This window comes from Lynx canadensis, chromosome B3 (assembly GCF_007474595.2).
Source record: "Lynx canadensis isolate LIC74 chromosome B3, mLynCan4.pri.v2, whole genome shotgun sequence".
Classification (NCBI taxonomy): Eukaryota; Metazoa; Chordata; class Mammalia; order Carnivora; family Felidae; genus Lynx; species Lynx canadensis.
Window position 1 is genome coordinate 27,427,188 of NC_044308.2, and position 27,211 is coordinate 27,454,398.

Consider the following 27,211-nt stretch of genomic DNA (forward strand, 5'->3'; position numbering starts at 1 on the left):
TGGTGATGATTATCTCTTTAGGCATTTTCTATGCATTACAAATTTTCTACAACATGCATGTATTCATTTATAAATCAAAAACAGTATTTTATAGAAATATAGTCAGGTTATACTTAGATTACATCAAAATAATATAAGTGACTCTCTTTCCCTATACATCCTTAATTCACAGATTTAAGATGACAGCAGCTGCTACATAAGTCATGTCACTCAACACAATAAATAAGCATTTACGAAGAAAGGTCATTTTTTTAAGGAATCACTTTTAGGTTTCTTTAAAAGTTGAGTTGTTCAATAAAAGTCAGATTTCATAAATTTACATTTTAAGATAATTAAAACTAACAAACATAATTACCAGTAACTTCTATGTTGCTAACACCCTTTTATGTCTTTGGGGGCTAAAATAAGACATGAACTAGTAATTTGTGTAACACCATGAGACCAGGCCCTATTTATCACAGACACAAAGCAAACAAGGGAAGATAAACATATGGCTTTCCTCAGGTTGCATAGTTTCCTAGACAGCATGCACTAACTACAAGAATCAAGTTCATTCTAGCACTAATGTTAGCACTTAGTTCCAGCATAAAACTCCTCTGCCTTATTACCAAGTAACTGAATACAAGTTCACCTACTGGTTTGAGCTGATTCAATGGGCAAACGCGACACATCCGCATGTCTGAGAACTGTACAGTGATCCTGCCCTTTGGGGTGATGCGAGTCACCGTGCCTTCTCCAAACTCATCATGCATGACTTGTCCCCCCAGGCGCAGGCGACCATCGATGCCTCCGATCACAGCTAGGACTGCCATGAGGCCCCCCACCTCTGGGTTTTCGGAGTCAGGAAAGTAATCCTCTAACAGGGCCTAATGCAGACAGACAGCTAGTTTGAAGAAGACAGCCAAGGGTGCTGCCTGTTTCTTACACATTTATAACTAAGCCAAGTTCATTTTTATACTAGTTTCTTCAATAGTTATTTCCACCACAATATGGTTTAAAATATCTTTAAACAAAATACATGTCATTTCAAAAGATAATTTAAAAGTGAAATCAACATTCTACAAAGAAAAACTAACAGATATGAAAACGCGGCACCCACCCCCTCTGGTGGCTTTCCTGTGCAGCTGCGGGTGACAGAGTGGAGCTGAGAGTTGATGTACTTGTTTATGAGGCCGTTCCACTGACCAAGGGAGTGGAGTGTGCGGAGCAGTGCCACCACCTCTTCTGCCAAGGTGCTGCTATGAGTGGCAGTCAGAGAGGCCTGTGGGCGTGCCCTCCGCCGCCTCAGAGTAGATTCTGAAAGAGACATGTGAGAGAGGAGCTACATGGTGCCCTGCTCACTGAACCAGGACACAAGTAAGGAGAGAGGCCCACCTCTGAGGAACGGGATATCTGAAGAACAGGTGGTGAGCAAGCTGCCCAAGAAACCAAACAGCTTTTCCACAAGGCATTTCATGTCCCTTGCCCTTTCGATCTTGTCCCATGATGGAAGCACTGCTTGCAGTAAATGCACAGCTAAGATCTGACAAAAGGCAATTTAAAACGGCAAACATTAAAGAAAACCATAATCTGTGGTTTTACGTTAAGAGATAACAGATTTTTATTTTCTTTTTTTGTCCCTCTAATGCAATTAATCATGTGAAAATTCAGATATCCATTATTTTACAACCAGATAATTACACCCAAGTTGATTAATGATATAGATTATCAGGAGTTGGAAAAAGCTACACTACAGATGCAGATATTCACTTAATTAAAAAATAATTCTTTTCAGCTTAATTCTTCTGAAGACAATTATACTACAACTCCTATGAAGCAGATAAGAGAAGCTGGTAGGATTTATCACTTCAAAGAAAAGCAAGTCAACTACAGTTTAGCAACCTAAAATCAATTTAAAATAATCAAGGACTTCAGCCCCTTGCACTAGAAAATCTACTTTGGGTTAGTTCCAGTTCTTTTCTGCACTCATTGAGTACAGGCACCTAATTATGATGACTGGGAGAATTGGTATCTTGATGCCACCTCTTAAGGGGATTGCACAGTTTCAAAATTCACACTGAACAGCATCAGCCCAGCAGCACAATTACCTGTCGCTGCAGTGAGGCAGCAGTGAAAGGTGCATGTCCCTCCACAACCTTCATGAGCAGGGCAATCCACTGTGGGGAGCTGAGGGCAGCACACATGTGTGGCGTGAGTGCAATGCTCCGCACAAAGCCCAACGTGCACCAGCTCCGGTGCTGCTCCCGGCAGACCAGCCTGTTTGGGGAAGCTGCCACAGTGAAACAAACCAGCTTGGCACCAAATTTCTAGAAATAAATACTCAGCACAATCTACACTTTTAATGTACTTACCGTGTTATGCTCGATAATAGCCTACTTTACAAATATACTACAATTTCACTAATTCAAAATGAGAGGAGTGAGAGAAAACCCTACTAAAGGAACATTTTACAACACTTTTAAAACCTTCAAAGTACATGAGTAGCTCAAACCAATTAAGGAGTTTCATGTACTTATTATTTATAGGCAGTAAGAAAATGATTCACAATTCAAACAGCAGTTATTAGAGTGCATCTTGTATATTTTAAAACCTCACGTGTTATATATCATCAGGGCACTTGGGTGGCTCAGTGGATGAAGTGTTTGACTCCTGATTTCAGCTCAGGTCATGATTTCACAATTCATGAGTTTGAGCCCACAAAGGGCTCCTTGCTGACAGCACGGAGCCTGCTTGGGATTCTCTCTCTGCCCCTCCCTGGCTCACGCGCACACATGTGCGCACACATGTGCTCTCTCTCTCTCTCAAAAATAAATACACTTTAAAAATAATAATAATAAATATCTCCCATGATCCTGTTTATACTTAATCTGCACCATAAATTTCCAATCCAAGTTTAATAAGTCTGCAGTAATAGAACAAGACTAGGAGGCTTTCGTGAGGTTTATCCAATTTGACGGACGCAACTGACCCTGTCTGCTCCTCCTGGCTTCCAGGTCTCCACTCATGGGTACCCAGGGGCTTCCACTCTTTCCTGTCAGAGGCCCGCCTGCCAGGGCCCAGCCCTCCTACTCTCTAGGCTTCCAGAGACACCGCCATCAGACACAAGTTCACGCCTGCACTCAGTTACACTCACACACACACACACACACACACACACACAATCAACTTTCACAGTCACACCCTACCACAATCCCACATACTCATTTTCATAGTCACTGATATACTGACACACACTCACAAACACACCCAGCTACTCACACACATTCCCTTCCCCACTTCACACTCACACCTGTAGCCACTCACATACTCAGTCTCACTCAGAGACAAACTCTCCCATACTCACAAGCACTCTCACACATACACACACACTCACTCCTCCCACTCCATCAACTCCTTCTCTCCACACTTAGACATATTCACATTTTCATGCAAACATTTCAGTGGGTTGAACTGTATCCCCCAAAATTCATGTTCATCCAAAACCTCAGAATGTGGCCTTATTTGAAAATAAACTCTTTGCAGATGTACTTCCTTAAAGTAAGGATTGATATAATACTGTATTTTATCAGAGTGGACCTTAAATCCAATGAAAGTCCTTATAAAGAAGCAGAAAAGGACATAAAGAGACACAGGGCAGTCCTTTGTGTGAAAATGAGGCAGAGCCTGGAGTCCTGTGGCCTCAAGCTAAGATACCCTGGAGGTACCAGAGCTGGAAGAGACAGAAAGGATCCTCTTCTAAAGTCTTTGCAGGGAACACAGCCCTGCTGACACCTTGATGTTAGACTTCTGGTCTCCAAAAATCCTTGATGTTGGAAAATGTGGTCTCCATAACTCCATTATGGGGTGAACTGTGTCCTACCTGCCTCCCAAAATCAGTATGTTGAAGTCCTAACCCCTAGTACCTTAGAATGTGACCTTATTTGGAAATGGGTCCAGGGGAGATATAATTTGTTTGGGAGAACTTAAACTAGGTTAAGGTGGGTCCCTAATCCAATTATGACTGGTAACCTTATAAAAAGGTGAGATTTGGAGACAAACACACACAGGTAAATATGAGGTCAGTAATCTACAAACTAAAGAATGTCAAAGATTGCCAGCAAACTACAGGAGGTAGGGGAGAGGCCTAGAACAGATCCTTCCCTCACAGCCCTCAGAAAGAACCAGCTCTGCTGACACCTTGAACTTCTAGCCTCTAGAACACAGAGAAAAAAATTTCTATTATTTAGGCCACCCAAGTGTATGGTACTTTGATGTGGCAGCCCAAACAAACTAACCAAGTTTGCAGTAAATTGTTACAGCGGCCCTAGGACACTAATACACATGCACACTCACCCACATGCTCACACTCACTGACACACACACCAAATTCATAGCCCCAGTACTCTGTAGGCCACAACTATTCATTGCATACATGTCTTGTCCGTCGTTCCACTTTCCACTAACATTCGCAGCAGTCCACACAGGGTCTTGGTGGCTTCACTCTGCATGATCTCAGCATGGACTCCAGCAGAGAGACAAAGAGTTTGTAGTAAATTAACAGTACTGGTAAGCATCATTGCAGTGGGATGAATGTTCCTTTCAATTTGTTCAGCTTCTGGAAAAAAAGTATCAAAATAAGAAGCTATATTCCCAAATAGAACTGGAAAATATCCCTGCATGTAACTTAGGGATTTCATAACAGTTTTTTAAGGAATTTAATATCACAATTTTTACTGTGGAAAGGGAAGTAGCTCTTTACAAGAAAAGAATTCAAAATACACTGAACACCGTAATCATCTCTGTCCCCACCTTCCTCAAAGAAAATAAGCCTTCCAAATTACAGTTTAATTTTTTAAAGCTATCTCCACATATGGCTCAGAAGCACTAAAACAATTACAAGGATTTATTCTTTTAGAAAGACAACTTATCAAATGTCAAAAACTGCTTGCTGATGAGCTAGCTATGCCCTGGATGAAGATAGAAGTGCCTGTTCCATGGAGGGGAAGCAGAGGCTCATGTGTCAAAGCCACTGACTTTCTGACAAGGGGGCACGTGACAGCCAAGCTATAGTTCTGTCACTTAGCCAGCTCTGCTCAGGTTCTGACTTGTCTGAGTGAAGACCCCAGACAGAGAACTGGGAGGAGGGACAAGTGGCCTAGACATCGTGTGCTCAGACACAGTGATAACAAAACCAGCCCTGACCAACTAAGCACAACTCCAAGTTTCACATATGTTACTCCCAACAGCTCCACAAGGCATCATCTGTTTACATCTGAGGGGGCGTGGGCCCCCACAAGTGACATGGATGGAGCAGAGCCTTTTCCACTCTCCATACCACCCATCTTCTACTGAGCTCAGCCTCTTAGGTTTCCTCTCCTGACCATACAAGTGACTTCCAAAGCCTGACCATGCAGTGCATACAGCTAGCACCTGAGCCCCAGGAATCAGCCCAGGCCTCCTGGACAGTCTCACCAAGACCAGCCATGGGAAGTTTCATTCATACATCCCAAAGTCTTTTGGACACATTGGAGAATGTCATGAAGTCCTCCTCCCACAACCTTGGATTTACTTAGATAGGATTTAACTTTCTGGGTTCACTCCAAATTTTCATTTCTGGTTTCCTTAAGGTAATACTGTACTGACTAATTCCACATTACTCCTAGTCCACCAGGCACTGACTCACTACCTCACACAGGAGACTCAGAGCCAAATGAGAAGGTCCACTAGAGGTAAAGACATAGCAAGCAAGCCCTACAGTGCCAAACTTTACTGGACTGTCCCCAAAGGGAGCAAGGGAGTCAAATCCAGCTAGGCTGCCAGTTACCAGAGCCATGCTTTTAACTCCTATATCAGAATTACCTGGGGCTTATTTAAACTGAACCTCTGGGGCAAGTCCAAAACTACAGAGCACTGTCTGCAGGTGAGTTCTGACACACTGTTCTCACTTCCAGATGAAAAGGACAGCCAGCTAGCATGAGCACACAACTTGCCAAGCTGCTCCGGACTAAACAGCCCCAAGGCACCCACCAGAGTCATCCTCTGTGTCCGAGTCCTCTGCTGAGGGCTGTGTTGAGGCTGGCAGCTCCGCCAACTTGAGGTCATACTTCCCTTCTTTCCCCATCCTGTAGGAGTTGGTGCTGCCTGTGTCCCACTGGACCCTGATCCATCCGTCCTCTCCAAGTTCACCAATCACACGCCCAAGACCAGGAGGAGGTCCATCCTGAGGAAGCCAAAACACAGATCAGTTAAGAGGGCCCACGCCTGTTCTGTCACACAAAGCCTGTAAGGACTGCTGTGTCACTGTGCCCACAGACTGCTCCAAACCCACCTGCACCATGCACAGCTCACATCATCACCTTAAATCAAACATCAGGAAATAACTGGCTTATGCTCCTTTACCAAAGAGGTAAGTGGGAAAAGAATTGCATCAATCAGCATCCTCCCTAAACCAATTAGAGATGAGGCTTTCCAGCCTAGTCCTGATGCCCTATTCCTTGGCTCGATCCCTCCATTGGGCTTCAAAATACCAGAAACCTGAAACAAGCACCAGCATCTCCTGTTTTCCTCTTGTTCTTCAGTTTTCTCTCTGGAACCTAGAGTGGAGACTCCGTCTCTCATGTCTATGAGTGAAAGCTGTTTTTAGGATGCTGCTACCTGTTCTAGGACACTTCTGAAATGATTCTGGTAAGACCCATGCTTAACAGTGAGGTTGAGAAAACCTAGAGGTGCCAAGAATGCTACCACACTGTAGGAGGGTGAGCACTATCCTTAGCTAGTGACTACGGTAATAACACAGACACCAGTCCCCACAATCTCTCCTTGTGAGACCTCACAGAAGCTTGGGAGTGATATGCCACAAGGAGAAACAGAGAGGTGGCCACCACCCAGCTGGCACACCTGAAACTGCTAGGTTGGGGCACTTAATTGGGCACATGGCCACCACCTCTCAGCACCTGGGTTTTTCTGCCTCACAGCTTTTAGAACACTATTAATAAGATGAAGTCTACTCTTTCCTGCTTACTCCTGCTCCTACTCTAGGCTCCTCCTCAAATTGAGCCCATGCTAGTAAGTTTTCTAAAAACAGCCATGACTCCTTAAATACATGATCCTGCTTGAGGTGCCCCTACAGCCACTGATACTCTCTACTTGTTTTGACTCTATTCACCTGCCCAGGAATCCACAACTACGTCATCTGTCAATTGCATAGGCCCTGAGTTAACATAGTTATATATTCCAATTCCACCCACTAAGAGCAAGCAAGTAAGGATGGTGACTAATGTGTGGCTAATGTGTTTAAAATCAAATCTGAGTACCTGATCACCCCATTTCCAATCAACGCCTCTCATGACCCTGGTTCCAATCTTCATCATGGCAGCCAGTTCTGGCCCTGAAACTGGCAGCTGTACAGGAGCCGTTTCCTTTCTTGTCTCTTCCAAAACTGTAGCAGAAGCTCCTCGGGCAGAAGCATTCATATCCTCTTCAACATTATCACAACTAGGACCTATCAGAGCATCAAAAACAGCAGGTGAGCCAACAAGTAGTTACAATATCCTAATCTTAATACACTTTTTAAATTTTTTTTAATGTTTATTTATTTTTGAGAGAGAGAAACAGAGTATGGGGGAGGGGCAGAGAGAGAGGGAGACACAGAAACTGAAGCAGGCTCCAGGCTCTGAGCTGTCAACATAGAGCCCGATGCAGGGCTCAAACCCATGAACCATGAGATCATGACGTGAGCTGAAGTCAGGTGCTTAACCCACTGAACCACCCATGCACCCCTTAATACACTTTTTTTCAAAAATTAGTAAGGACTGATGAAAATAATTTTAAAGAATCTATAGTGTATAGTGTATTATCAATATAATAAGTACCATGAAAGATTTATTGATGAGAGTTTAAAAAGATAAAAGGAGAACCAAATATATAAATATATATCAGAAGAGGGGCACCTGGGTGGTTCAGCTGGTTAAGAAGTCAACTCCTATTTTCGGCTGAGGTCATGGTCTCATAGTTCGTGAGTTCGAGCCCCACATCAGGGCTCTGCACTGACAGTGTGGAGCCAGCTTGGATTCTCTCTTTCTCCCTCTCTGCCCTTCCCTGCCCCTCCCTCTCTCTCTCTCTCAAAATAAATAAACTTTAAAAAAAATGTTTAATTAAAGAAAAGTATCAGAAGATATAAAAGATATAGAATGATCAACAGAGACATTTACTCTACTTCTAGGAATTATGCCCCCTCTTCCAAAAAAAGCAAATGATTAAGTTAGAAAAATACTCATCACATGTTTTATTAGAATAGTAAAGCAAAGGATAACCACCTAAATGTCTAACAATGAGAAATTAACAAACTTTAATTATGATACTATGCAGAAAAGAGCTAAGAACAGCAGGCCTGATACCACTGTCCTTAGAAAGGGCTGGCTTGCAAGGTAGCCCTCAGCTGGCCTCTGGGAACCTGGATCTCAGGAGGGCTCCCACCCCTCCCTGATAAGAGGCCTCACAGTGCCTAAACTATTTGTACAATGTGGTCTCTGCTTAAACCTGCTTCCTTCTAGGGGTCTAGAATTTGGGTATATGCCAGGAGGTGCCTACATGACCTGCCCCTGTGCAAATCCTAGGTGCTGAGTCTCTCATGAGCTTCCCAGGTAGACAACATTTCACATGTACAATCAACAACTCTTTGCTGAGAATGAACTTCATCCTGTGTGACTCCACTAGGACAGGACTCGTGTCAGTTTCTCCCGGACTTTTCCCATGTGCCTCTTCCCTTCACTGATTTTCCTTCCTAGTCTTTCACTGTAGTAAATCTTAGCCCTCAGTGTGACTATACCCGGAGTCTGATAAGGTCTTCTCACAAAGCACTGAATCTGGGCGTGGTCTTAGGGACTCTGACACAGGGATGGCAGCAGTAGGAATCTCTAGAACAACCTTGACTAGCTGAAATATTGCGTAAGTATTGTTTGGTAAAAGGAAGAATGAAGGGGTGGAGTATGATGAATATTTAGTCCTTGATGGCAATGAAATCATCCATAATATAAAACAGAAGTGGGGCGCCTGGGTGGCTCAGTAGGTTAAGCAGCCGACTTCGGCTCAGGTCATGATCTTGCAGTCCGTGAGTTCGAGCCCCGCGTGGGGCTCTGTGCTGACAGCTCAGAGCCCGGAGCCTGTTTCAGATTCTGTGTCTCCCTCTCTCTGACCCTCCCCCGTTCATGCTCTGTCTCTCTCTGTCTCAAAAATAAATAAACGTTAAAAAAAAAAAAATTAAAAAAAAAAAAAAAACAGAAGCTGAACCATCAGCTACAAGAAGTAAAATTTACAAATGGATTTTAAAATAGTGAATTTAACCCCAGGAATGAGCGTGCTGGATCCCCTGGCTGCTTTTGGTCTTGTTGGCTAACTTGAGGTGGGGGGAAAGTACAGTCCTGGTAACTCCTTCAGTCTTTGTTCTCTCCTCCAAGTGGGAGGAAAAGGTGCCCAAACATTCCCAAAGGTGGGCTTGGGTGGGTCAAAAATGTACATAGTCTGTGATCCTCTCTCCTCCAAAAGGGATTTAAAAAAAACCAGTTATTCAATTCTTAGGGCTGGAGTAAAGCTTTAGATAAAGTAAAGCTTTTCCCCAGTTTTACTAGGAAAAAAAATATTCTTTTCTTCAGCCCAGCTCAATGGTGCCTCAGTGAGACCTCAAAAAGGGCATCTGTTACATTCCAGCTAGGAGCTCCCCTGGCAGATATAATGCTAACCCTATAAATGCCAAATTTACTGCAAAGGATTTGAGTACATTTGCAATAAGAAAAAAAGGGGGACCTTTTTTTAAGTGCTTTTGTATTTTGTGGCTGTGATATCTGATGCATACATAAAGTTAATATAAAGTATTATGTGCTTATAATTTTTTTCTTAATGTTTTTATTTATTTTTGAGGGAGAGGGAGAGATAGAGCATGAGCAGGAGAAGGGCAGAGAGAGAGGAAGACAAAGAATCCGAAGCAGGTTCCAGGCTCTGAGCTGTCAGCACACAGCCTGTTGCAGGGCTTGAACCCATGAACCATGAGATCATGACCTGAGCTGAAGTTGGACACTCAACTGACTGAGCCACCCAAGCACCCTGCTTATAATATCTTATATTAAAGAAAAATAATCCTGATCAAGGAAAGCAGTAAATACAGATATGTATTCATGGGACACAATTCCCTTGCTTTCTGTAGCCAGGAGGAAGGTTGAAATTTAAACTCCTAACAAAGGCCCCCATAATTAATAATTTGTGCTATGACTTTTACCTATTTGGATCCTCTGGAAAAAAGGGAGATGATATAAAAAGAGAGGCAATTTCTAGGTGGAAATACAAGTTTGAGACTTTTTAAAAGCATTTTTTAATTACTCATGAGGTCTTACGAAATCAGATGCATGACTCATAGAGGCTGACTGTTTTCTAGACTGATGCATATTTTTGAATGGGTCATGTGGACACAAAGATTGAGAAGACCAAAGAGCTTAAGAAAGCCTTGCTTTTTCACTTGGACTTAGAAGACTGACGCTGAAGTATTTCACAGTTCACACAAAAAACATTAGAAACCAATCAGATCTAATAGACACACATATATACAGAACTGAAAAAAAGCAGGATACACAATCTTCTCAAGGGTACATGGAACATTCTCCGGGATAGCCCGTATACTAGACCACAAGTCTCAATAAACTGAAATATACTATAATCATACCAATTACCTTCTCCAACAACTACAGAATGAAACTGGAAATAACAAAAGAATACTACAAATTTTACAAGTATATGGAAATTAAATTACAAACACTTAACCACCCAAAGTAAAAAAAAATCATGAGAGAAATTTTGTTAGTACCCAAAATCTATAAAGAATTTATCAAACTCAACACACAAAATACAAATAATCCAGTTAAGAAATGGGCAGAAGACGTAAATAGACACTTTTCCAAAAACATCCAGATGGCTAACAGACACATGAAAAAAATGCTCACCATTACTCATCATCAGGGAAATACAAATCAAAACAATGAGATACCACTTCACACCTATCTGAATGGCTAAACAAGAGGTGTGGGTAAGGATGCGGAGAAAAGGGAACCCTCCTACACTACTGGTGGGAATGTAAACTTGTGCAGCCACTCTGGAGAACAGTATGGAGGTTCCTCAAAAAGCTAAAAATAGAAGTACCCTACTAATCCAGCAATTGCACCGTTATTTACCCAAAGAATACAAAAATACAGATTTGAAGGGGTACATGCACCCCAATGTTTACAGCATTATCAACAATAGCCAAACTATGGAGAGAGCCCAAATGTCCATCAACTGATGAATGGATAAAGAAGCTGTGGTATACACACACACAAAAACACTCTCTCTCGCTCTCACTCTCTCTCTCTCTCTCTCTCTCTCTCTCTCTCTCTCACACACACACACACAGACACACACACACACACTGAAATATTACTCAGCCATCAAAAAGAATGAAATCTTGCCATTTGCAGCAATGTGATGGAGCTAAAATATATTACGCTAAGCAAAATAAGTCTATGAGAGAGAAACAAATACCATATGATTTCACTCATATGTGGAATTTAAGACACAAAACAGATGAACATATGGGAAGGGAGGGAAAGAAGAAAGAGAGAAACAAACCACAAGAGACTCTTAATGATAGAGAACAAACTAAGAGTTAATGGAGGGAGGTGGGTCAGAGATGGGTTAGACGGGTGATGGGTATTAAGGAGGGCACTTGTGATGAGCACTAGGTGTTGTACATAAGTAATGATCACTGAATTCTACTCTTGAAACCAATATTGCACTGTATGTTAATTAACTAAAATTTAAATTAAAAAAAATACTTTGAGACGAATGAAAGCAAAAACACAACATACCAAAACTTATAGGATGCAGAAAAAGCAGTGCTATTGGGGAAATTGTTATCTACAAAGGCATACATTGAAAAAAGAAGAGGGTGCCTGGGTGGCTCAGTGGGTTAAAAGTCCAACTCTTGATTTCAGCTCCAGTCATAATTTCATGGTTCGTGAGTTTGACCCCCACACTGGGCTCTGCGCTGACAGTACACAGCCTGCTTAGAATTCTCTCTCTCTCTCTCTCTCTCTCTCTCTCTGCCTCTCCCCTACTTGCATACACACATTCTCTCTCTCAAAATAAATAAACTTAACAAAAATGAAGAAGAATCTCAAATCAGTAACTTAACTCTACACCTGGAGGAACTAGAAAAATAAGAACACAATAATATACCCATAGTAGAAAGAAAGAAAGAATAAAAACTACAGCAGAGATAATTAAAAAACAATAGAATCAATAAAAGTCAGTTTTTTGGAAAATATCAAAAAAATGACAAACGTTTAGGTAGATTAAGAAAAAAGAGACAAGATGCAAATAACTAAAACCAGAAATGAAAGTGAGGACATTACTACTGATTCTACAGAAATAAAAAGAACGGTAAGAGAGTATATGAACAACTATACAACAACAAATTAGCTAACCTAGACGAAATGGATAAATTCCTAGAAACACCCAAATGATCTGAACTGAGTTAAGAAGAAATAGAAAATGTGAGTAGACCTAGAATAAGTAAAGAGACTGAATCAGTAATCAAAACCTCTCAACAAAGAAAAACCCAGAGCCAGATGGCGTAACTGGTGAATTCTACCAAACTTTTAAAGAAGACTTAATACCAATTCTCTAACTCTCCAAAAATAGAATAGAATGCAACAAATCCTAACTCACTCTGAGCCCAGCATTACCCTATAACAATACAACTATAAAATACAGTTCAAAGAAATGAAAGAAGACCTAAATAAATATAAAGCCATCCCATGATCATGGAAAGAAAGACTTAATATTTGTTAAGATACCAATACTCCCTAACACAATCTACAGATTCAATACAACCTCTAGAAAATCTCAATAGCTATTTTTTTCCAGACATGGAAAAGCCAGGCCTGAAATTCCTATGGACCTGAATTCCTGAAATGCTAAGGACCCAAAATAGCTAAAATAATCTTGAGAAAGAAAAATAAAGTTGGAAAACTACTTTTTTATTTCAAAACTTACCACAAAGCTAGTGTTCACAACAATGTGGTACTGACATAATGACAGACATACAGACCAACAAAATAGAGAGTCTAGAAATAAACTGTAATAACTATAGTCAAATGATTTCACAGGGGGCCAAGACCTTGGGAAAAGAAGTCTTTTCAACAAACAGTACTAGGACAACTGGATAACAAAAAGAAGTAAAAGGAGTTCTTACCTCACACCGTAGTAAGAATTGCCTACAAATGGACTAAAGACTTAACTATAAAAACTAAAACTATGAACTTAAAAAAAGAAAACACAGTGAGCCATCCCCATTAACTGGGATTTGGCAATGGTTTATTGAACATGACATCAAAAGCACAAGAAACAAAAGAAAAACAGACAAATTGGACTTCACCAAAATTTAAAATTTCTGTGCATCAGCGTAAAACACAACCCACAGAGTGGGAGGAAATATCTTCATATCATATAACTGATAATGGTCTAGTATCCAGACTATGTAAAGGACTCCTACAACTCAACAATACAAAGACAAATACCTCAATTTAAAACTGGGCAAAAGTTTTGAATAGCAAGTTCTCCAAGAAAGAGAAGAGAGGCCAAGATGGCAGAGCAGCTGAAAGTTTTCTGCTTCTCTCCTTCCAGAAATGTAGCTAGATAAGCACCAAACCATTTTGTACACCCAGAAAACTGATATGAGGATCAACACAACAATCTGCATAACGTAAGCCACAGAACTTAGCAGGGATGCAGCATGGAGAGGAGAAATGGGAAAGAGAAAAGCCACGGAGGGTAGGGAGCTATTTTTGCTTGCAGAGAGAGGACAGAGACAGAGGGAAGAGTAGGGGAAAAGCACTCCAACTGAAAGTAACTGAGAGAAAGAGAGTGGAAACACCCATAAGGGACTGAACAAGAAAGGGAGGAAGGAGAAAGGGGAAGGTTGTAAATACCATTAGGACTCTATAAAAGGGAGATACAGAGTTGAAACTCTCAATATGTGGCAGAGCTCTGGTGAGATGGGCGAATCCCCAGGAGCAAACAGCAAGGTCTGAGGGGGTCCTCTGGCCACATAAGGAGAGGCAGCTCCCCTGCTGAGAGGACATTTGGTAGAGGCTATGCAGCCTCCCCACAGGCAAAGGTCCCAATGGAACCCATAGAACAGCCATATTTGCTGGTGTTGGAACATGATGTTAGGGGGCTGTGAAGCCTGGCACCAGATATGTATTGTGATTTACCATAATCCCTGAAACACTGCTGCTACACAATCACACAAACTTTTTCTGGGGCTGGCTGGCACCCACAGATATCTAGGCCACAGTATCTAGGCATCTGCAACAGTACCATCATGCAAACATTCCTGAGGGCAGGCTGGCAACTGGCCATTCCTCAGTGAGACCCTCCCCAAGAGGGTCTGAGCAGGTCAAAGCCACAGGGCCCTCAGAAGGGATTTGGAAACACAGCCTCATCTGAAATGAAATTCAAGAGGGAGGTGCAACCTTGCACACTGACAGCGTGGTCCCATACAGTATAAAAGCAGGGAGTGGATGGAAGCCGGAGAGAAAGAAAGGGTGCTTGATTGCCGGTATATGAGAGCACGGAGTTCTGATACTAGAGACTGGGGACCTGGGTGACACCATTTTCACCTATCATACACATGTGCATACACATGTTCATGCACCACAACGATCCACCCCAGTAAGCTAAGAAGCACCATCCAGTGGAGAATGGAGCCATTACACAAAACCATGTCCAACTGTGCCAGCCAAGCTCTAGATGACCACCACAAGGCTCTCTGCCTGCTTAGTTGAATGACTATAAAGTGCTTCATAGTTTGACTGCTAGAGGAAACAGGATGTAATTTCATTCATATTTCATTCTGTTAGCTGGTCCATCTATTCAATTTTTTTTTCTTTTCTTATTTGTGAAAACAGAAATTATGTTTTTATAAAAAAGATTTTTGAAACCAAGAGTTGGTTTTTTAAAAAAATAAACAAAATTGACAAACCTCTAGCCAGGCTTCTCACAAAGAAAAGGGAGATGACCCAAATAGATAAAATCATGAATGAAAATGGAATTATTACAACCAATCCCTCAGAGATACAAACAATTATCAGGGAATACTATGAAAAATTATATGCCAACAAACTGGACAACCTGGAAGAAATGGACAAATTCCTAAACACCCACACTCTTCCAAAACTCAATCAGGAGGAAAGAGAAAGCTTGAACAGACCCATAACCAGCGAAGAAATTGAATCGGTTATCAAAAATCTCCCAACAAATAAGAGTCCAGGACCAGATGGCTTCCCAGGAGAGTTCTACCAGACGTTTAAAGCAGAGATAATACCTATCCTTCTCAAGCTATTCCAAGAAATAGAAAGGAAAGGAAAACTTCCAGACTCATTCTATGAAGCCAGTATTACCTTGATTCCTAAACCAGAGACCCAGTAAAAAAAGAGAACTACAGGCCAATATCCCTGATGAATATGGATGCAAAAATTCTCAATAAGATACTAGCAAATCGAATTCAACACATTTTAAAAAGAATTATTCACCATGATCAAGTGGGATTCATTCCTGGGATGCAGGGCTGGTTCAACATTTGCAAATCAATCAACGTGATACATCACATTAACAAAAAAAAAGAGAAGAACGATATGATCCTGTCAATCGATGCAGAAAAGGCCTTTGACAAAATCCAGCACCCTTTCTTAATAAAAACCCTTGAGAAAGTCGGGATAGAAGGAACATACTTAAACATCATAAAAACCATCTATGAAAAGCCCACAGCTAACATCATCCTCAATGGGGAAAAAATGAGAGCTTTTTCCCTGAGACCAGGAACATGACAGGGATGCCCACTCTCACCGCTGTTGTTTAACATAGTGTTGGAAGTTCTAGCATCAGCAATCAGACAACAAAAGGAAATCAAAGGCATCAAAATTGGCAAAGATGAAGTCAAGCTTTCACTTTTTGCAGATGACATGATATTATACATGGAAAACCCGACAGACTCCACCAAAAGTCTGCTAGAACTGATATATGAATTCAGCAAAGTTGCAGGATACAAAATCAATGTACAGAAATCAGTTGCATTCTTATACACTAACAATGAAGCAAAAGAAAGACAAATAAAGAAACTGATCCCATTCACAATTGCACCAAGAAGCATAAAATACCCAGGAATAAATCTAACCAAAGATGTAAAAGATCTGTATGCTGAAAACTATACAAAGCTTATGAAGGTAACTGAAGAAGATATAAAGAAATGGAAAGACATTACCTGCTCATGGATTGGAAAAATAAATATTGTCAAAATGTCAATACTACCCAAAGCTATCTACACATTCATTGCAATCCCAATCAAAATTGCACCAGCATTCTTCTCGAAACTAGAACAAGCAATTCTAAAATTCATATGGAACCACAAAAGGTCCCGAATAGCCAAAGTAATTTTGAAGAAGAAGACCAAAGCAGGAGGCATCACAATCCCAGACTTTAGCCTCTACTACAAAGCTGTCATCATCAAGACAGCATGGTATTGGCACAAAAACAGACACATAGACCAGTGGAACAGAATAGAAACCCCAGAACTAGACCCACAAATGTATGGCCAACACATCTTTGACAAAGCAGGAAAGAACATCCAATGGAAAAAAGACAGCCTCTTTAACAAATGGTGCTGGGAGAACTGGACAGCAACATGCAGAAGGTTGAAAATAGACCACTTTCTCACACTATTCACAAATATAAACTCAAAATGGATAAAGGACCTGAATGTGAGACAGGAAAGCATCAAAACCTTAGAGGAGAAAGCAGGAAAAGACCTCTCTGACCTCAGCCGTAGCAATCTCTTACTCAACACTTCCCCAAAGGCAAGGGAATTAAAAGCAAAAATGAATTACTGGGACCTTATGAAGATAAAAAGCTTCTGCACTGCAAAGGAAACAACCAACAAAACTAAAAGGCAACCAACGGAATGGGAAAAGATATTTGCAAATGACGTATCAGACAAAGGACTAGTATCCAGAATCTATAAAGAGCTCACCAAACTCCACACCCGAAAAACAAATAACCCAGTGAAGAAATGGGCAGAAAACATGAATAGACACTTCTCTAAAGAAGACATCTGGATGGCCAACAGGCACATGAAAAGATGCTCAACGTCGCTCCTTATCAGGGAAATACAAATCAAAACCACACTCAGATATCACCTCACGCCAGTCAGAGTGGCTAAAATGAACAAATCAGGAGACTATAGATGCTGGAGAGGATGCGGAGAAACGGGAACCCTCTTGCACTGTTGGTGGGAATGCAAAGTGGTGCAGCCACTCTGGAAAACAGTGTGGAGGTTCCTCAGAAAATTAAAAATAGATCTACCCTATGACCCAGCAATAGCACTGCTAGGAATTTACCCAAGGGATACAGGAGTACTGATGCATAGGGGCACCTGTACCCCAATGTTTACAGCAGCACTCTCAACAATACCCAAATTATGGAAAGAGCCTAAATGTCCATCAACTGATGAATGGATAAAGAAATCGTGGTTTATATACACAATGGAGTACTACATGGCAATGAGAAAGAACGAAATATGGCCTTTTGTAGCAACGTGGATGGAACTGGAGAGTGTTATGCTAAGTGAAATAAGTCAGGCAGAGAAAGACAGATACCATATGTTTTCACTCATATGTGGATCCTGAGAAACTTAACAGAAACCCATGGAGGAAGGGAAGGAAAAAGAAAAAAACAAAAAAAAGAGGTTAGAGTGGCAGAGAGCCAAAGCATAAGAGACTATTAAAAACTGAGAACTGAGGGTTGATGGGGGGTGGGAGGGAGAGGAGGGTGGGTGATGGGTATTGAGGAGGGCACCTTTTGGGATGAGCACTGGGTGTTGTATGGAAACCAATTTGACAATAAATTTCATATGTTGAAAAAAAAGATTTTTAATTTTTTTCTACTGTAATTTTTTGTAATTTTTTTATTCCATTTACTTTCATCCTTTCATTTTATTCTATTTTATTGTATTTTTTTTAATTTCCAAACGTTTTCCTATTTTTTCCCTTTTTCTTTCCCTCTTTTCTCTATTCTGTCATGCTTCTTTCAACAACCAGACCAAAACGCACTTAGCATCTAACATCCTTTATTTGATTTTTTGTGTTGTTGGTAATTTTTTCAATTTTTACTTTTTATTTTATTAAATCTTTTTCTTCCTCCAAAATGATGAAACTAAGGAATTCACCCCAAAAGAACGGACAGGAAGAAATGACAGCCAGGGACTTAATCAACACAGACACAAGCTGGATGTCTAAACCAGAATTTAGAATCACAATAATAAGAATACCAGCTGGGGTTGAAAAAAGCATAGAATCCATTTCAGCAGAGGTAAACTATATAAAATCTAGTCAGGGCAAAGTTAAAGATGCTATAGTTGAGATGCAATCTCAAATGGCTGCCACGACGGCAAGCAGGGATGAAGCAGAGCAGCAAATAAGCGAGCCTAACACAGCACCAGTAATAATAATCATTTATAAGTTATTCGATTTTCTTAAAATAAAAACAAAAACAGCTTCAAACATCACACAACTAAATAAACCCACAACAAGAAACTTTAAGAGGTGACAACATGGCCTTAGAATCCATGGAGGCGATGGCCAGGTGGTGAGGGCATCATTGTTCCTCAAGCTGAGATGGTGGTCTCCTAAGCCTGTGTCTCTACTATGAATTTCCTCACTACCTAGGTTAGGTTAGGGGATCTCAGAAGCATTCCTACCATGATTTCCTGATTCAGAGCATCTCTAGGATTCAGGCAAATTGTTGTGGTTAAGAGTTTTCTCAAGAACAATCAATTCAGGATGGCTTCTAACACAAAGTTAGTCTTTTATGACATCATTGTTCATAATGTCCACCAAAAACTCAGTAAATAATAGTTTAATAAGCTTATCTGTGAAAAAATTGGTATAATTCATAAGAATATAATCAGAAATTTCTGCAAAACGTGTTTATAATCACAATTAACCAAATTCCAAAGTATTTCATGTACTTGTACTCAAATTTTGCTCATTTAATATAAAAATTTCTCCATATCCCTAAACAGTTGCTTCCTGAAAATATTAGTCAATGGACTAAATGCTCCAATCAAAAGACACTGGGTAACAGAATGGATCAGAAAACAAGATCCATCTACATGCTGTTTACAAGAGACCCATTTTAGACCTAAAGACACCTTCAGATTGAAAATAAGGGGATAGAGAACCATCTATCATGCTAATGGTCAACAAAAGAAAGCCAGAGTAGCCATACTTATATCACACAAACTAGATTTTAAAATAAAGACTGTATCAAGAGATGAAGAAGGGCATCATATAATAATTAAGTGGTCTATCTACAAAGAGGACCTAACAACTGTAAACATTTATGTGCCAAACGTGAGAGCACCCAAATATATAAATCAATTAATCACAAACATACAGAAACTCATTGACAATAATACCATAAAAACTCATTGACAGTAATACCATAATAGTAGGGAACTTCAATATCCCATTTACAACAATGGACAGATCATCTAAACAGAAAATCAACCAGCAAACAATGGCTTTGAATGACACACTGGACCAGATGGACTTAACAGATATATTCAGAACATTTCATCCTAAAGCAGTAGAATACACATTCTCCTCAAGTGCACATGGATCTCCATGGATCTCTGCACATCTCCAGAACAGATAACATACTAGGACACAAATCAGCCCTCAACAAGTACAAAAAATTGAGATCATACCATGCATACTTTCAGACCACAACACCATGAAACTTGAAATCAACCACAAGAAGAAATTTGGAAAGACAACAAATACTTGGACTAATGAATATCCTGCTAAAGAATGAACGGGTTAACCAACAAGTTAAAGAGGAAATTAAAAAGTACATGGAAGTCGATGAAAATGATAACACCACAGTGCAAAATCTCTGGAACACAGCAAAGACAGTCATAAGAGGGAAGTAAATAGCAATCCAGACCTTCTAAAGAAGGAAGAAAGATCGGATACACAACGTACCTTATACCTTAAAGATCTGGAAAAAGAACAGCAGATAAAACCCAAAACCAGCAGAAGACAGGAAATAATAAAGATGAGGGCAGAAATCAATGCTATAAAAAAAAAACAAAAAAAAAACAAAACAAAAACAAAACAAAAAACAAAACAGAACAAATCAATGAAACCAGGAACTGATTCTTTGAAAAATAACAAAGTTGATACACCCCTAGCCAGTTTGATCAAAAAGAAACAGGAAAGGACCCAAATAAAATCAAGAATGAAAGAGGAGATATCACAACCAACACTGCAGAAATACAAACAATAATAAAAGAATATTATGAACAATTATATGCCAATAAACGGGGCAATCTGAAGAATTGGACAAATTCCTAGAAAGATATACACTACCAAACTGAAACAAGAATAAATAGAAAATTTGAACAGACCCATAACCAGTAAATAAATCAAATTAGTAATCAAAAATATCCCCAAGAAACAAGAGCCCAGAGCCGGATGGCTTTCCAGGGGAATTCTACCAAAAGTTTAAAGAAGAGTTAACAACTATTCTTTTGAAGCTATTCCAAAAAATAGAAATGTAAGGAAAGCTTCCATTCCAAACCCAAAGCCTGACTAAAAAGAAGAACTACAGACCAATTTCCCTGATGACCGTGGGTGCAAAAATTCTCAACAAGATAGTAGTCAACTGGATCCAACAATACATTAAAAGAATTATTTACCACGACAAAGTGGGATTTATACCTGGGATGCAGGACTACTTCAATATCTGCAAAATAATCAATGTAATACATTACATCAATAAAAGACAGGACGAGAACCACGTGATCCTCTCAATAGATGCAGAGAAAGCATTTGACAAAATATAGCATGTTTTCTTGGTAACAACCCTCAAGAAAGTAGGGATAGAAGGATCACACCTCAAGATCATAAAAGCCATATATGAAAGACCCACCACTAATATCCTCAATGGGGAAAAACTTAGAGCCTTTCCCCTAAGGTCAGGAATATGACAAGGATGTCTACTCTCGACACAGTTATTCAACATAGTATTGGATGTCCTAGCCTCAGTAATCAGACAACACAAAGGAATAAAAGGCATCCAAATCAGCAAGGAGGAAGTCAGACTTTCACTCTTCACAGACAACGTGATACTCTATATGGAAAACCCAAAAGATTCCACCAAAAAACTACTAGAACTGATCCATGAGTTCAGCAAAGTCATAGGATATAAAGTCAATGCACAGAAATTGGCTGCATTTCTATACACCAATAATGAAGCAACAGAAAAAGAAATCAAGGAATCAATCCCATTTATAATTGCACCAAACAACATTAAATACCTAGGAATAAACCTAAACAAAAAGGTGAAAAATCTATACACTGAAAACTATAGAAAGCTTATGAAAGAAATAGAAGAAGACACACAAAAAAAGGAAAAATATTCCATGCTCCTGGATTGGAAGAAAAAATATTAAAATGTCAATACTACGCAAAGCAATCAACATATTCAATGCAGTCCCTATCAAAATAACACCAGCATTCTTCACAGAGCTAGAACAAACAATCCTAAAATTTGGATGGAACCAAAAAAGGCCCCAAATAGCCAAAATGGTCCTGAAAAAGAAAACCAAAGCTGGAGGTGTCACAATCCCAGACTTCAAGATGTACTATAAAGCTGTAATCATCAAGACAGTATGGTAGTGACAGAAAAAAAGACACTCAGATCAATGGGACAGAATAAAGAACCCAGAAATGGATCCACAAACGTATGGCCAACTAATCTTTGACAAAGCAGGAAAGACTATCCAATGGAATAAAGACAGTCTCTTCAGCAACTGGTGCTGGGAGAACTGGATAGCGACATGCAGAAAAATGAACCTGGACCGCTTTCTTACATCATACACAAAAATAAACTCAAAATGGATGGAAGACCTAAATGTGAGACAGAAAGCCATCAAAATCCTCGAGAAGAAAGCAGGCAAAAACCTCTTTGATCTTGGCCACAGCAACTTCTTAACACGTCTCCGGAGGCAAGGGAAACAGAAGCAAAAATGAACTATTGGGACCTCATCAAGATAAAAATCTTCTGCAGGGCAAAGAAAACAATCAACAAAACTAAAAGGCAATCAACGGAATGGGAGTAGATATCTGCAAATGACATATCAAATAAAGGGTTAGTATCCAAAATCTATAAAGGAACTTAACAAACTCAACACACAAAAAAACAAAGAATCCAGTGAAGAAATGGGCAAAAGACATGAATAGACACTTCTCCAAAGAAGACATCCAGATGGCTAATAGACACATGAAAAAATGCTCAACATCACTCATCATCAGGGAAATACATATCAAAACCACTATGAGATACCACCTCACAACTGTCAGAATGGTTAACATTAACAACTCAGGCCAGAACAGATGTTTGTGAGGATGCAGAGAAAAAGGATCTCTTTCGCGCTGCTGGTGGGAATGCAAACTGGTGCAGCCACTCTGGAAAACAGTATGGAGGTTTCTCAAAAAATCACAAAAGGACTACCCTACAACCCAGCAATTGCACTACTAGGTATTTATCCATGGGATACAGGCGTGCTGTTTTGAAGGGGCACATGCACCCCAATGTTTATAGCAGCACTATTGACAATAGCCAACGTATCGAAATGTACACACACACACACACACACACACAAAATGGAGTATTACTCACCAATCAAAAAGAATGAAATATTGCTATTTGCAACTACGTGGATGGACCTAGAATGTATTATGCTAAGTGAAATTAGTCAGAGAAAGACAAATATCATATGACTTCACTCATATGTGGAATTTAAGATACAAAACAGATGAACATAAGGGAAAGGAAGCAAAAATAATATAAAAACAAGGAGAGAGACAAAACATAAGAGACCCTTAAATACAGAGAACAAACTGAGGGTTGCTGGAGAGGTTGTGGGTGGGGGGAATGGGCTAAATAAGGGGCATTAAGGAAGACACTTGGGATGAGCACTGGGTGTTATATACATAGGGGATGAATCAATCACTGGATTCTACTCCTGAAACCATAATTGCAATATATGCCAACTAACTTGGATGTAAATTAAAATACAAAAAAAAATTTTTTTTAATTAAAAAAAGGGGGCGCCTGGGTGGCTCAGTTGGTTAAGCGTCTAACTTCAGCTCAGGTCATGATCTCGCAGTTTGCGAGTTCAAGTCCCACATCAGGCTCTGTGAAAACAGTTCAGAGCCTGGAGTCTGTTTAGGAGCCTGGAGCCTGCTCAGACCCTCCCCTGCTCACACTCTGTCTCTCTCTCTAAAAAATAAATAAACATTAAAAAAAATTTTTTTAATTAAAAAAAAAAAAGTAAAGCAGAACTGACACACCAGAAAAAAAAAAAAAGAAATTTCTCCAAGAAGATATACAAATGACCAACAAACATGTGTAACGATGCTCAATGTCCTTACATTAGCAAAATGTAAATCAAACCACAATGAGATACCACTTCATAGCAAATGGGATGGCCTTGATCCATCCAGAGAAAAACTACTGTTGGTGAAGATGTGGAGAAACTAGAAGCCAATCCATTGCTGAGGGGGAATGGAAAATAGTGCAGTGCTAGGGAAAAGACTGGAGGTTCCTTAGCATGTTAAACATAGGATAACCTTATGACCCTGCACTTCCACTCCTTGGTATATAACAGAAGAAATGGAAACAGGTGTTCAAACAAAAACTTGTACACAAATGTTCCTAGCAGCATTACTCACAATGGCCAAAAAGTAGAAACAAGCCAAATGTCCAACCATGGATAAAAGGATAAATAAAATGTAGTATATTCATATATTTTAACCATAAAAAGAGATGAAGTACTGAAACATGCTAAGTGAAATAAGCCATATACAGAAGGCTAAAAATTATATGAAATATAAAAATTATATTTATATGAAATATTCAGATTAGGAAAATCTACAGAGCTTAAAACAGATTTGTTGTTGCCAAAAGCTGGGGGAGTGGGAAATCAGGAGCTGCCACTAAATGGGTATGGCTTTGCATGAGGGTACAAAAAAGTTATGTAACTAGATACTGGTAATGCTTGTACAACACTGTGGATATGCTTAATGCTAATCAATTATAAAGTTGTTTAAAATAATACATTTTACTACCAAGGGATACAGGAGTAAAATGTATCATTTTAAACAACTTTATAATTGATTAGCATTAAGCATATCCACAGTGTTGTACAAGCATTACCAGTATCTAGTTACATAACTTTTTTGTACCCTCATGAGAAAGAATGAAATATGGCCCTTTGTAGCAACGTGGATGGAAATGGAGAGTGTTATGCTAAGTGAAATAAGCCATACAGAGAAAGACAGATACCATATGGTTTCACTCTTAGGTGGATTCTGAGAAACTTAACAGCAACCCATGGGGGAGGGGAAGGAAAAAAAAAAAAAAAAAAAAGAAGTTAGAGTGGGAGACAGCCAAAGCATAAGAGACTCTTAAAAACTGAGAACTGGGGCGCCTGGGTGGCGCAGTCGGTTGAGCGTCCGACTTCAGCCAGGTCACGATCTCGCGGTCCATGAGTTCGAGCCCCGCGTCGGGCTCTGGGCTGATGGCTCAGAGCCTGGAGCCTGTTTCCGATGCTGTGTCTCCCTCTCTCTCTGCCCCTCCCCCGTTCATGCTCTGTCTCTCTCTGTCCCAAAAATAAATAAACGTTGAAAAAAAAAAAATTTAAAAAAAAAAAAAAAAAAAAAAACTGAGAACAAACTGAGGGTTGATGGGGGGTGGGAGGGAGGGGGGGGTGGGTGATAGGTATAGAGGAGGGTACCTTTTGGGATGAGCACGGGGTGTTGTATGGAAACCAATTTGACAATAAATTTCATATATTGAAAAAAAATAAAATAAATAAAATAATTGTAAAAAAATGATACATTTTATGTTATTTTCATTTTACCACAATAAAAAAAATTTATAAAGAGAAAGAAAAGATGAAGGAAAAACCTTGGCATTTTCATAAATGACTAGTGTCAACCTACCAATCAGCCGAAGTGCTGTCTGTGTCAGGGCAAGCATGCCAGAGTTCAGCAGGAGGTTCAGGTTGTTTGCACCATGTTGCAGGGTGAGCATGCTGAGCATCACCAGGAGAAAGCGAGCTTGTGGGGTCGTCCCCAGGCTTGGTCCTGACGGGTTCTCATTGGTAATGGTTTGTAGAGGGACAGGCTGGATACCTAAATGGCATTAGCACCCACATAAATTTCTTGCATGTGGATATAAGAACATACAGATGAGGAAAACAATAGCAATTTTTTAAAAACTATGTTTTTCAATGGGTTTCCAAAGAGTGTGGACATCAGGCAGTTGTTCATTGCTTTGCAATAATCCTACCACCATCAATCCACATATACCTATTTCCATTTGTCTGCAAAACTTAACATGCAGCTCCTCTAAATATCCCTGGTGGCTTACTCATTTTATTTCACATACAAGAGTCATATTTCACTTCTCTTCCACAAAACCAATCCTAGCATTTCTCTGCAGGTGCTCAAACTATTCAATAAATTAAGTATTAATAAAGGATATACACTTCAGGGTATATGGTGTTAGTGATACACATGAAAATGTTAAAATGTAAAAGCTTACTATTAGGACACTACAAAATTGTGTCTTCTGCTGAATTTTGAAAGTTCCATTTAAAATTTGAGAAACCTTAAAGCAGCTTAGAGTATCAGTCTAGGGGCACCTGGGTGGCACAGTCAGTTAAGTGTCCAACTCTTGATTTCAGCTCAGATCATGATCTCACAGTCATGAGATCAAGCCCTGAGTTGGGGCTCCACACTAGGCATGGGAGCCTGCTTAAGATTCTCTCTCTCCCTCTCCCTCTGCCCCTGACCCCACACATAGGAACGTGTGTGCACACTTTCAAAAAATAAAAATAAAATATAAATATATTTATATATCTATAAATATAAAAATAAAAAATTTTTAAAAGATTATCATTCTAATGTACAAAGTTATTAAAGTCTTCTCAAAGAGCAAAAAATTAGCATTTGTAAGTTTCCACAACATATAATTAAGAGCCAAACTATAAGATAATGCTAACATGATTACGGGCAATACTTCAACAGCAATCTTAATACAGCCTTTTAAACATCAGATTTTTTTTTTTAACTCACCAAGCTCTTTAAATTTTGCATTTGCATCTATCAAAACATTTCGAATATTCTGAACAGCCCAAGCATATAGCTTGCCAAAAGTTACTTCCAGCAGCATCCGATTAAAAGGTGGGATCAAATCAACATCCTTTAGGCAATCCGTAAGAGGTTCCCTTTCAAACAAAGATAAAGAATTTTACTTGGCACATTGCCAGAAAGGGGGCACCTGAGTGGCTTAGTCAGTTGAGCGTCCGACTTTGGCTCAGGTCATGATTTCACAGTCCATGAGTTCAAGCCCTATGTGGAGCTCTGTGCTGACAGCTCAGAGCCTGGAGCCTGCTTCAGATTCTGTCTCTCTCTCTCTCTCTCTCTCTGCCCACTCCCTCCACCCCCCACCGCCCCACTTGCGCTCTCTCTCTCTCAAAAATAAATAAACATTAAAAAATCAGAATATTGCCAGACTTTTAATTTCAATAAAATAATGTCTTGTTGCCAGCATTTCCCTTATTAAGAAAAAATGTTATAATAAAGTCTTACCCTATATCAATCCCCTCAGGAATAAGTCTTTGCCATCCACAGAACATAGCATACTGCACAGATGGAAGTAAGAAATTTTTGGTTGCCAGTTTTAAAATTGTATCTATCCCTTCCAGACGAACTTCTGCTCTCTCCAACTGCAAAATATGAATGCATACAGTTAAATGTTGTGTATATTATCCCATGCAGAGAAGAATGTTTTTAGCAAATTTTACCTGTTTTAGTAGGCACTTTCTCATTTTTTCCACATCCACTGGCTCTTCCTTAAGGGCAAATTCAGCAATTGTACTGAGGAGCGCAGACTGTGGATAGAGACCCTGAACATTCTGCTTCAACCACTTGTATTTGTGAACACCTGTAACGGTACTCAACAGTGGTTGCCATTTATCCTGACAAAGGAAAGCCATTTTCACCATTAGTGTACCTTA

At 39.8% G+C, this 27,211-nt stretch overlaps 1 protein-coding gene across 5 annotated transcripts in view; it reads right to left on the reverse strand.

The window, feature by feature from the left end:
• The window catches only part of HERC2 (HECT and RLD domain containing E3 ubiquitin protein ligase 2), a 289,146-nt gene that overhangs the window by 122,124 nt on the left and 139,811 nt on the right, over positions 1–27,211 (reverse strand). For 4 of the 5 annotated variants that reach the window (XR_003969350.1, XM_030317587.1, XM_030317588.1 and 1 more), the window contains 11 exons: positions 26,999–27,172; positions 26,784–26,920; positions 26,268–26,419; positions 25,131–25,322; positions 7,293–7,480; positions 6,007–6,199; positions 4,412–4,594; positions 2,088–2,269; positions 1,375–1,522; positions 1,100–1,296; positions 636–866 (listed from right to left, as the gene is read on the reverse strand). Coding sequence is in view for 4 of the 5 variants with exons in the window: in XM_030317587.1 (XP_030173447.1) it covers positions 636–866; positions 1,100–1,296; positions 1,375–1,522; positions 2,088–2,269; positions 4,412–4,594; positions 6,007–6,199; positions 7,293–7,480; positions 25,131–25,322; positions 26,268–26,419; positions 26,784–26,920; positions 26,999–27,172 (1,977 nt within the window). In the remaining variant the exon portion in view is untranslated. The remainder of the gene's footprint in view (positions 1–635; positions 867–1,099; positions 1,297–1,374; positions 1,523–2,087; positions 2,270–4,411; positions 4,595–6,006; positions 6,200–7,292; positions 7,481–25,130; positions 25,323–26,267; positions 26,420–26,783; positions 26,921–26,998; positions 27,173–27,211) is intronic. The other variant, XM_030317589.1, reaches the window with a different exon arrangement.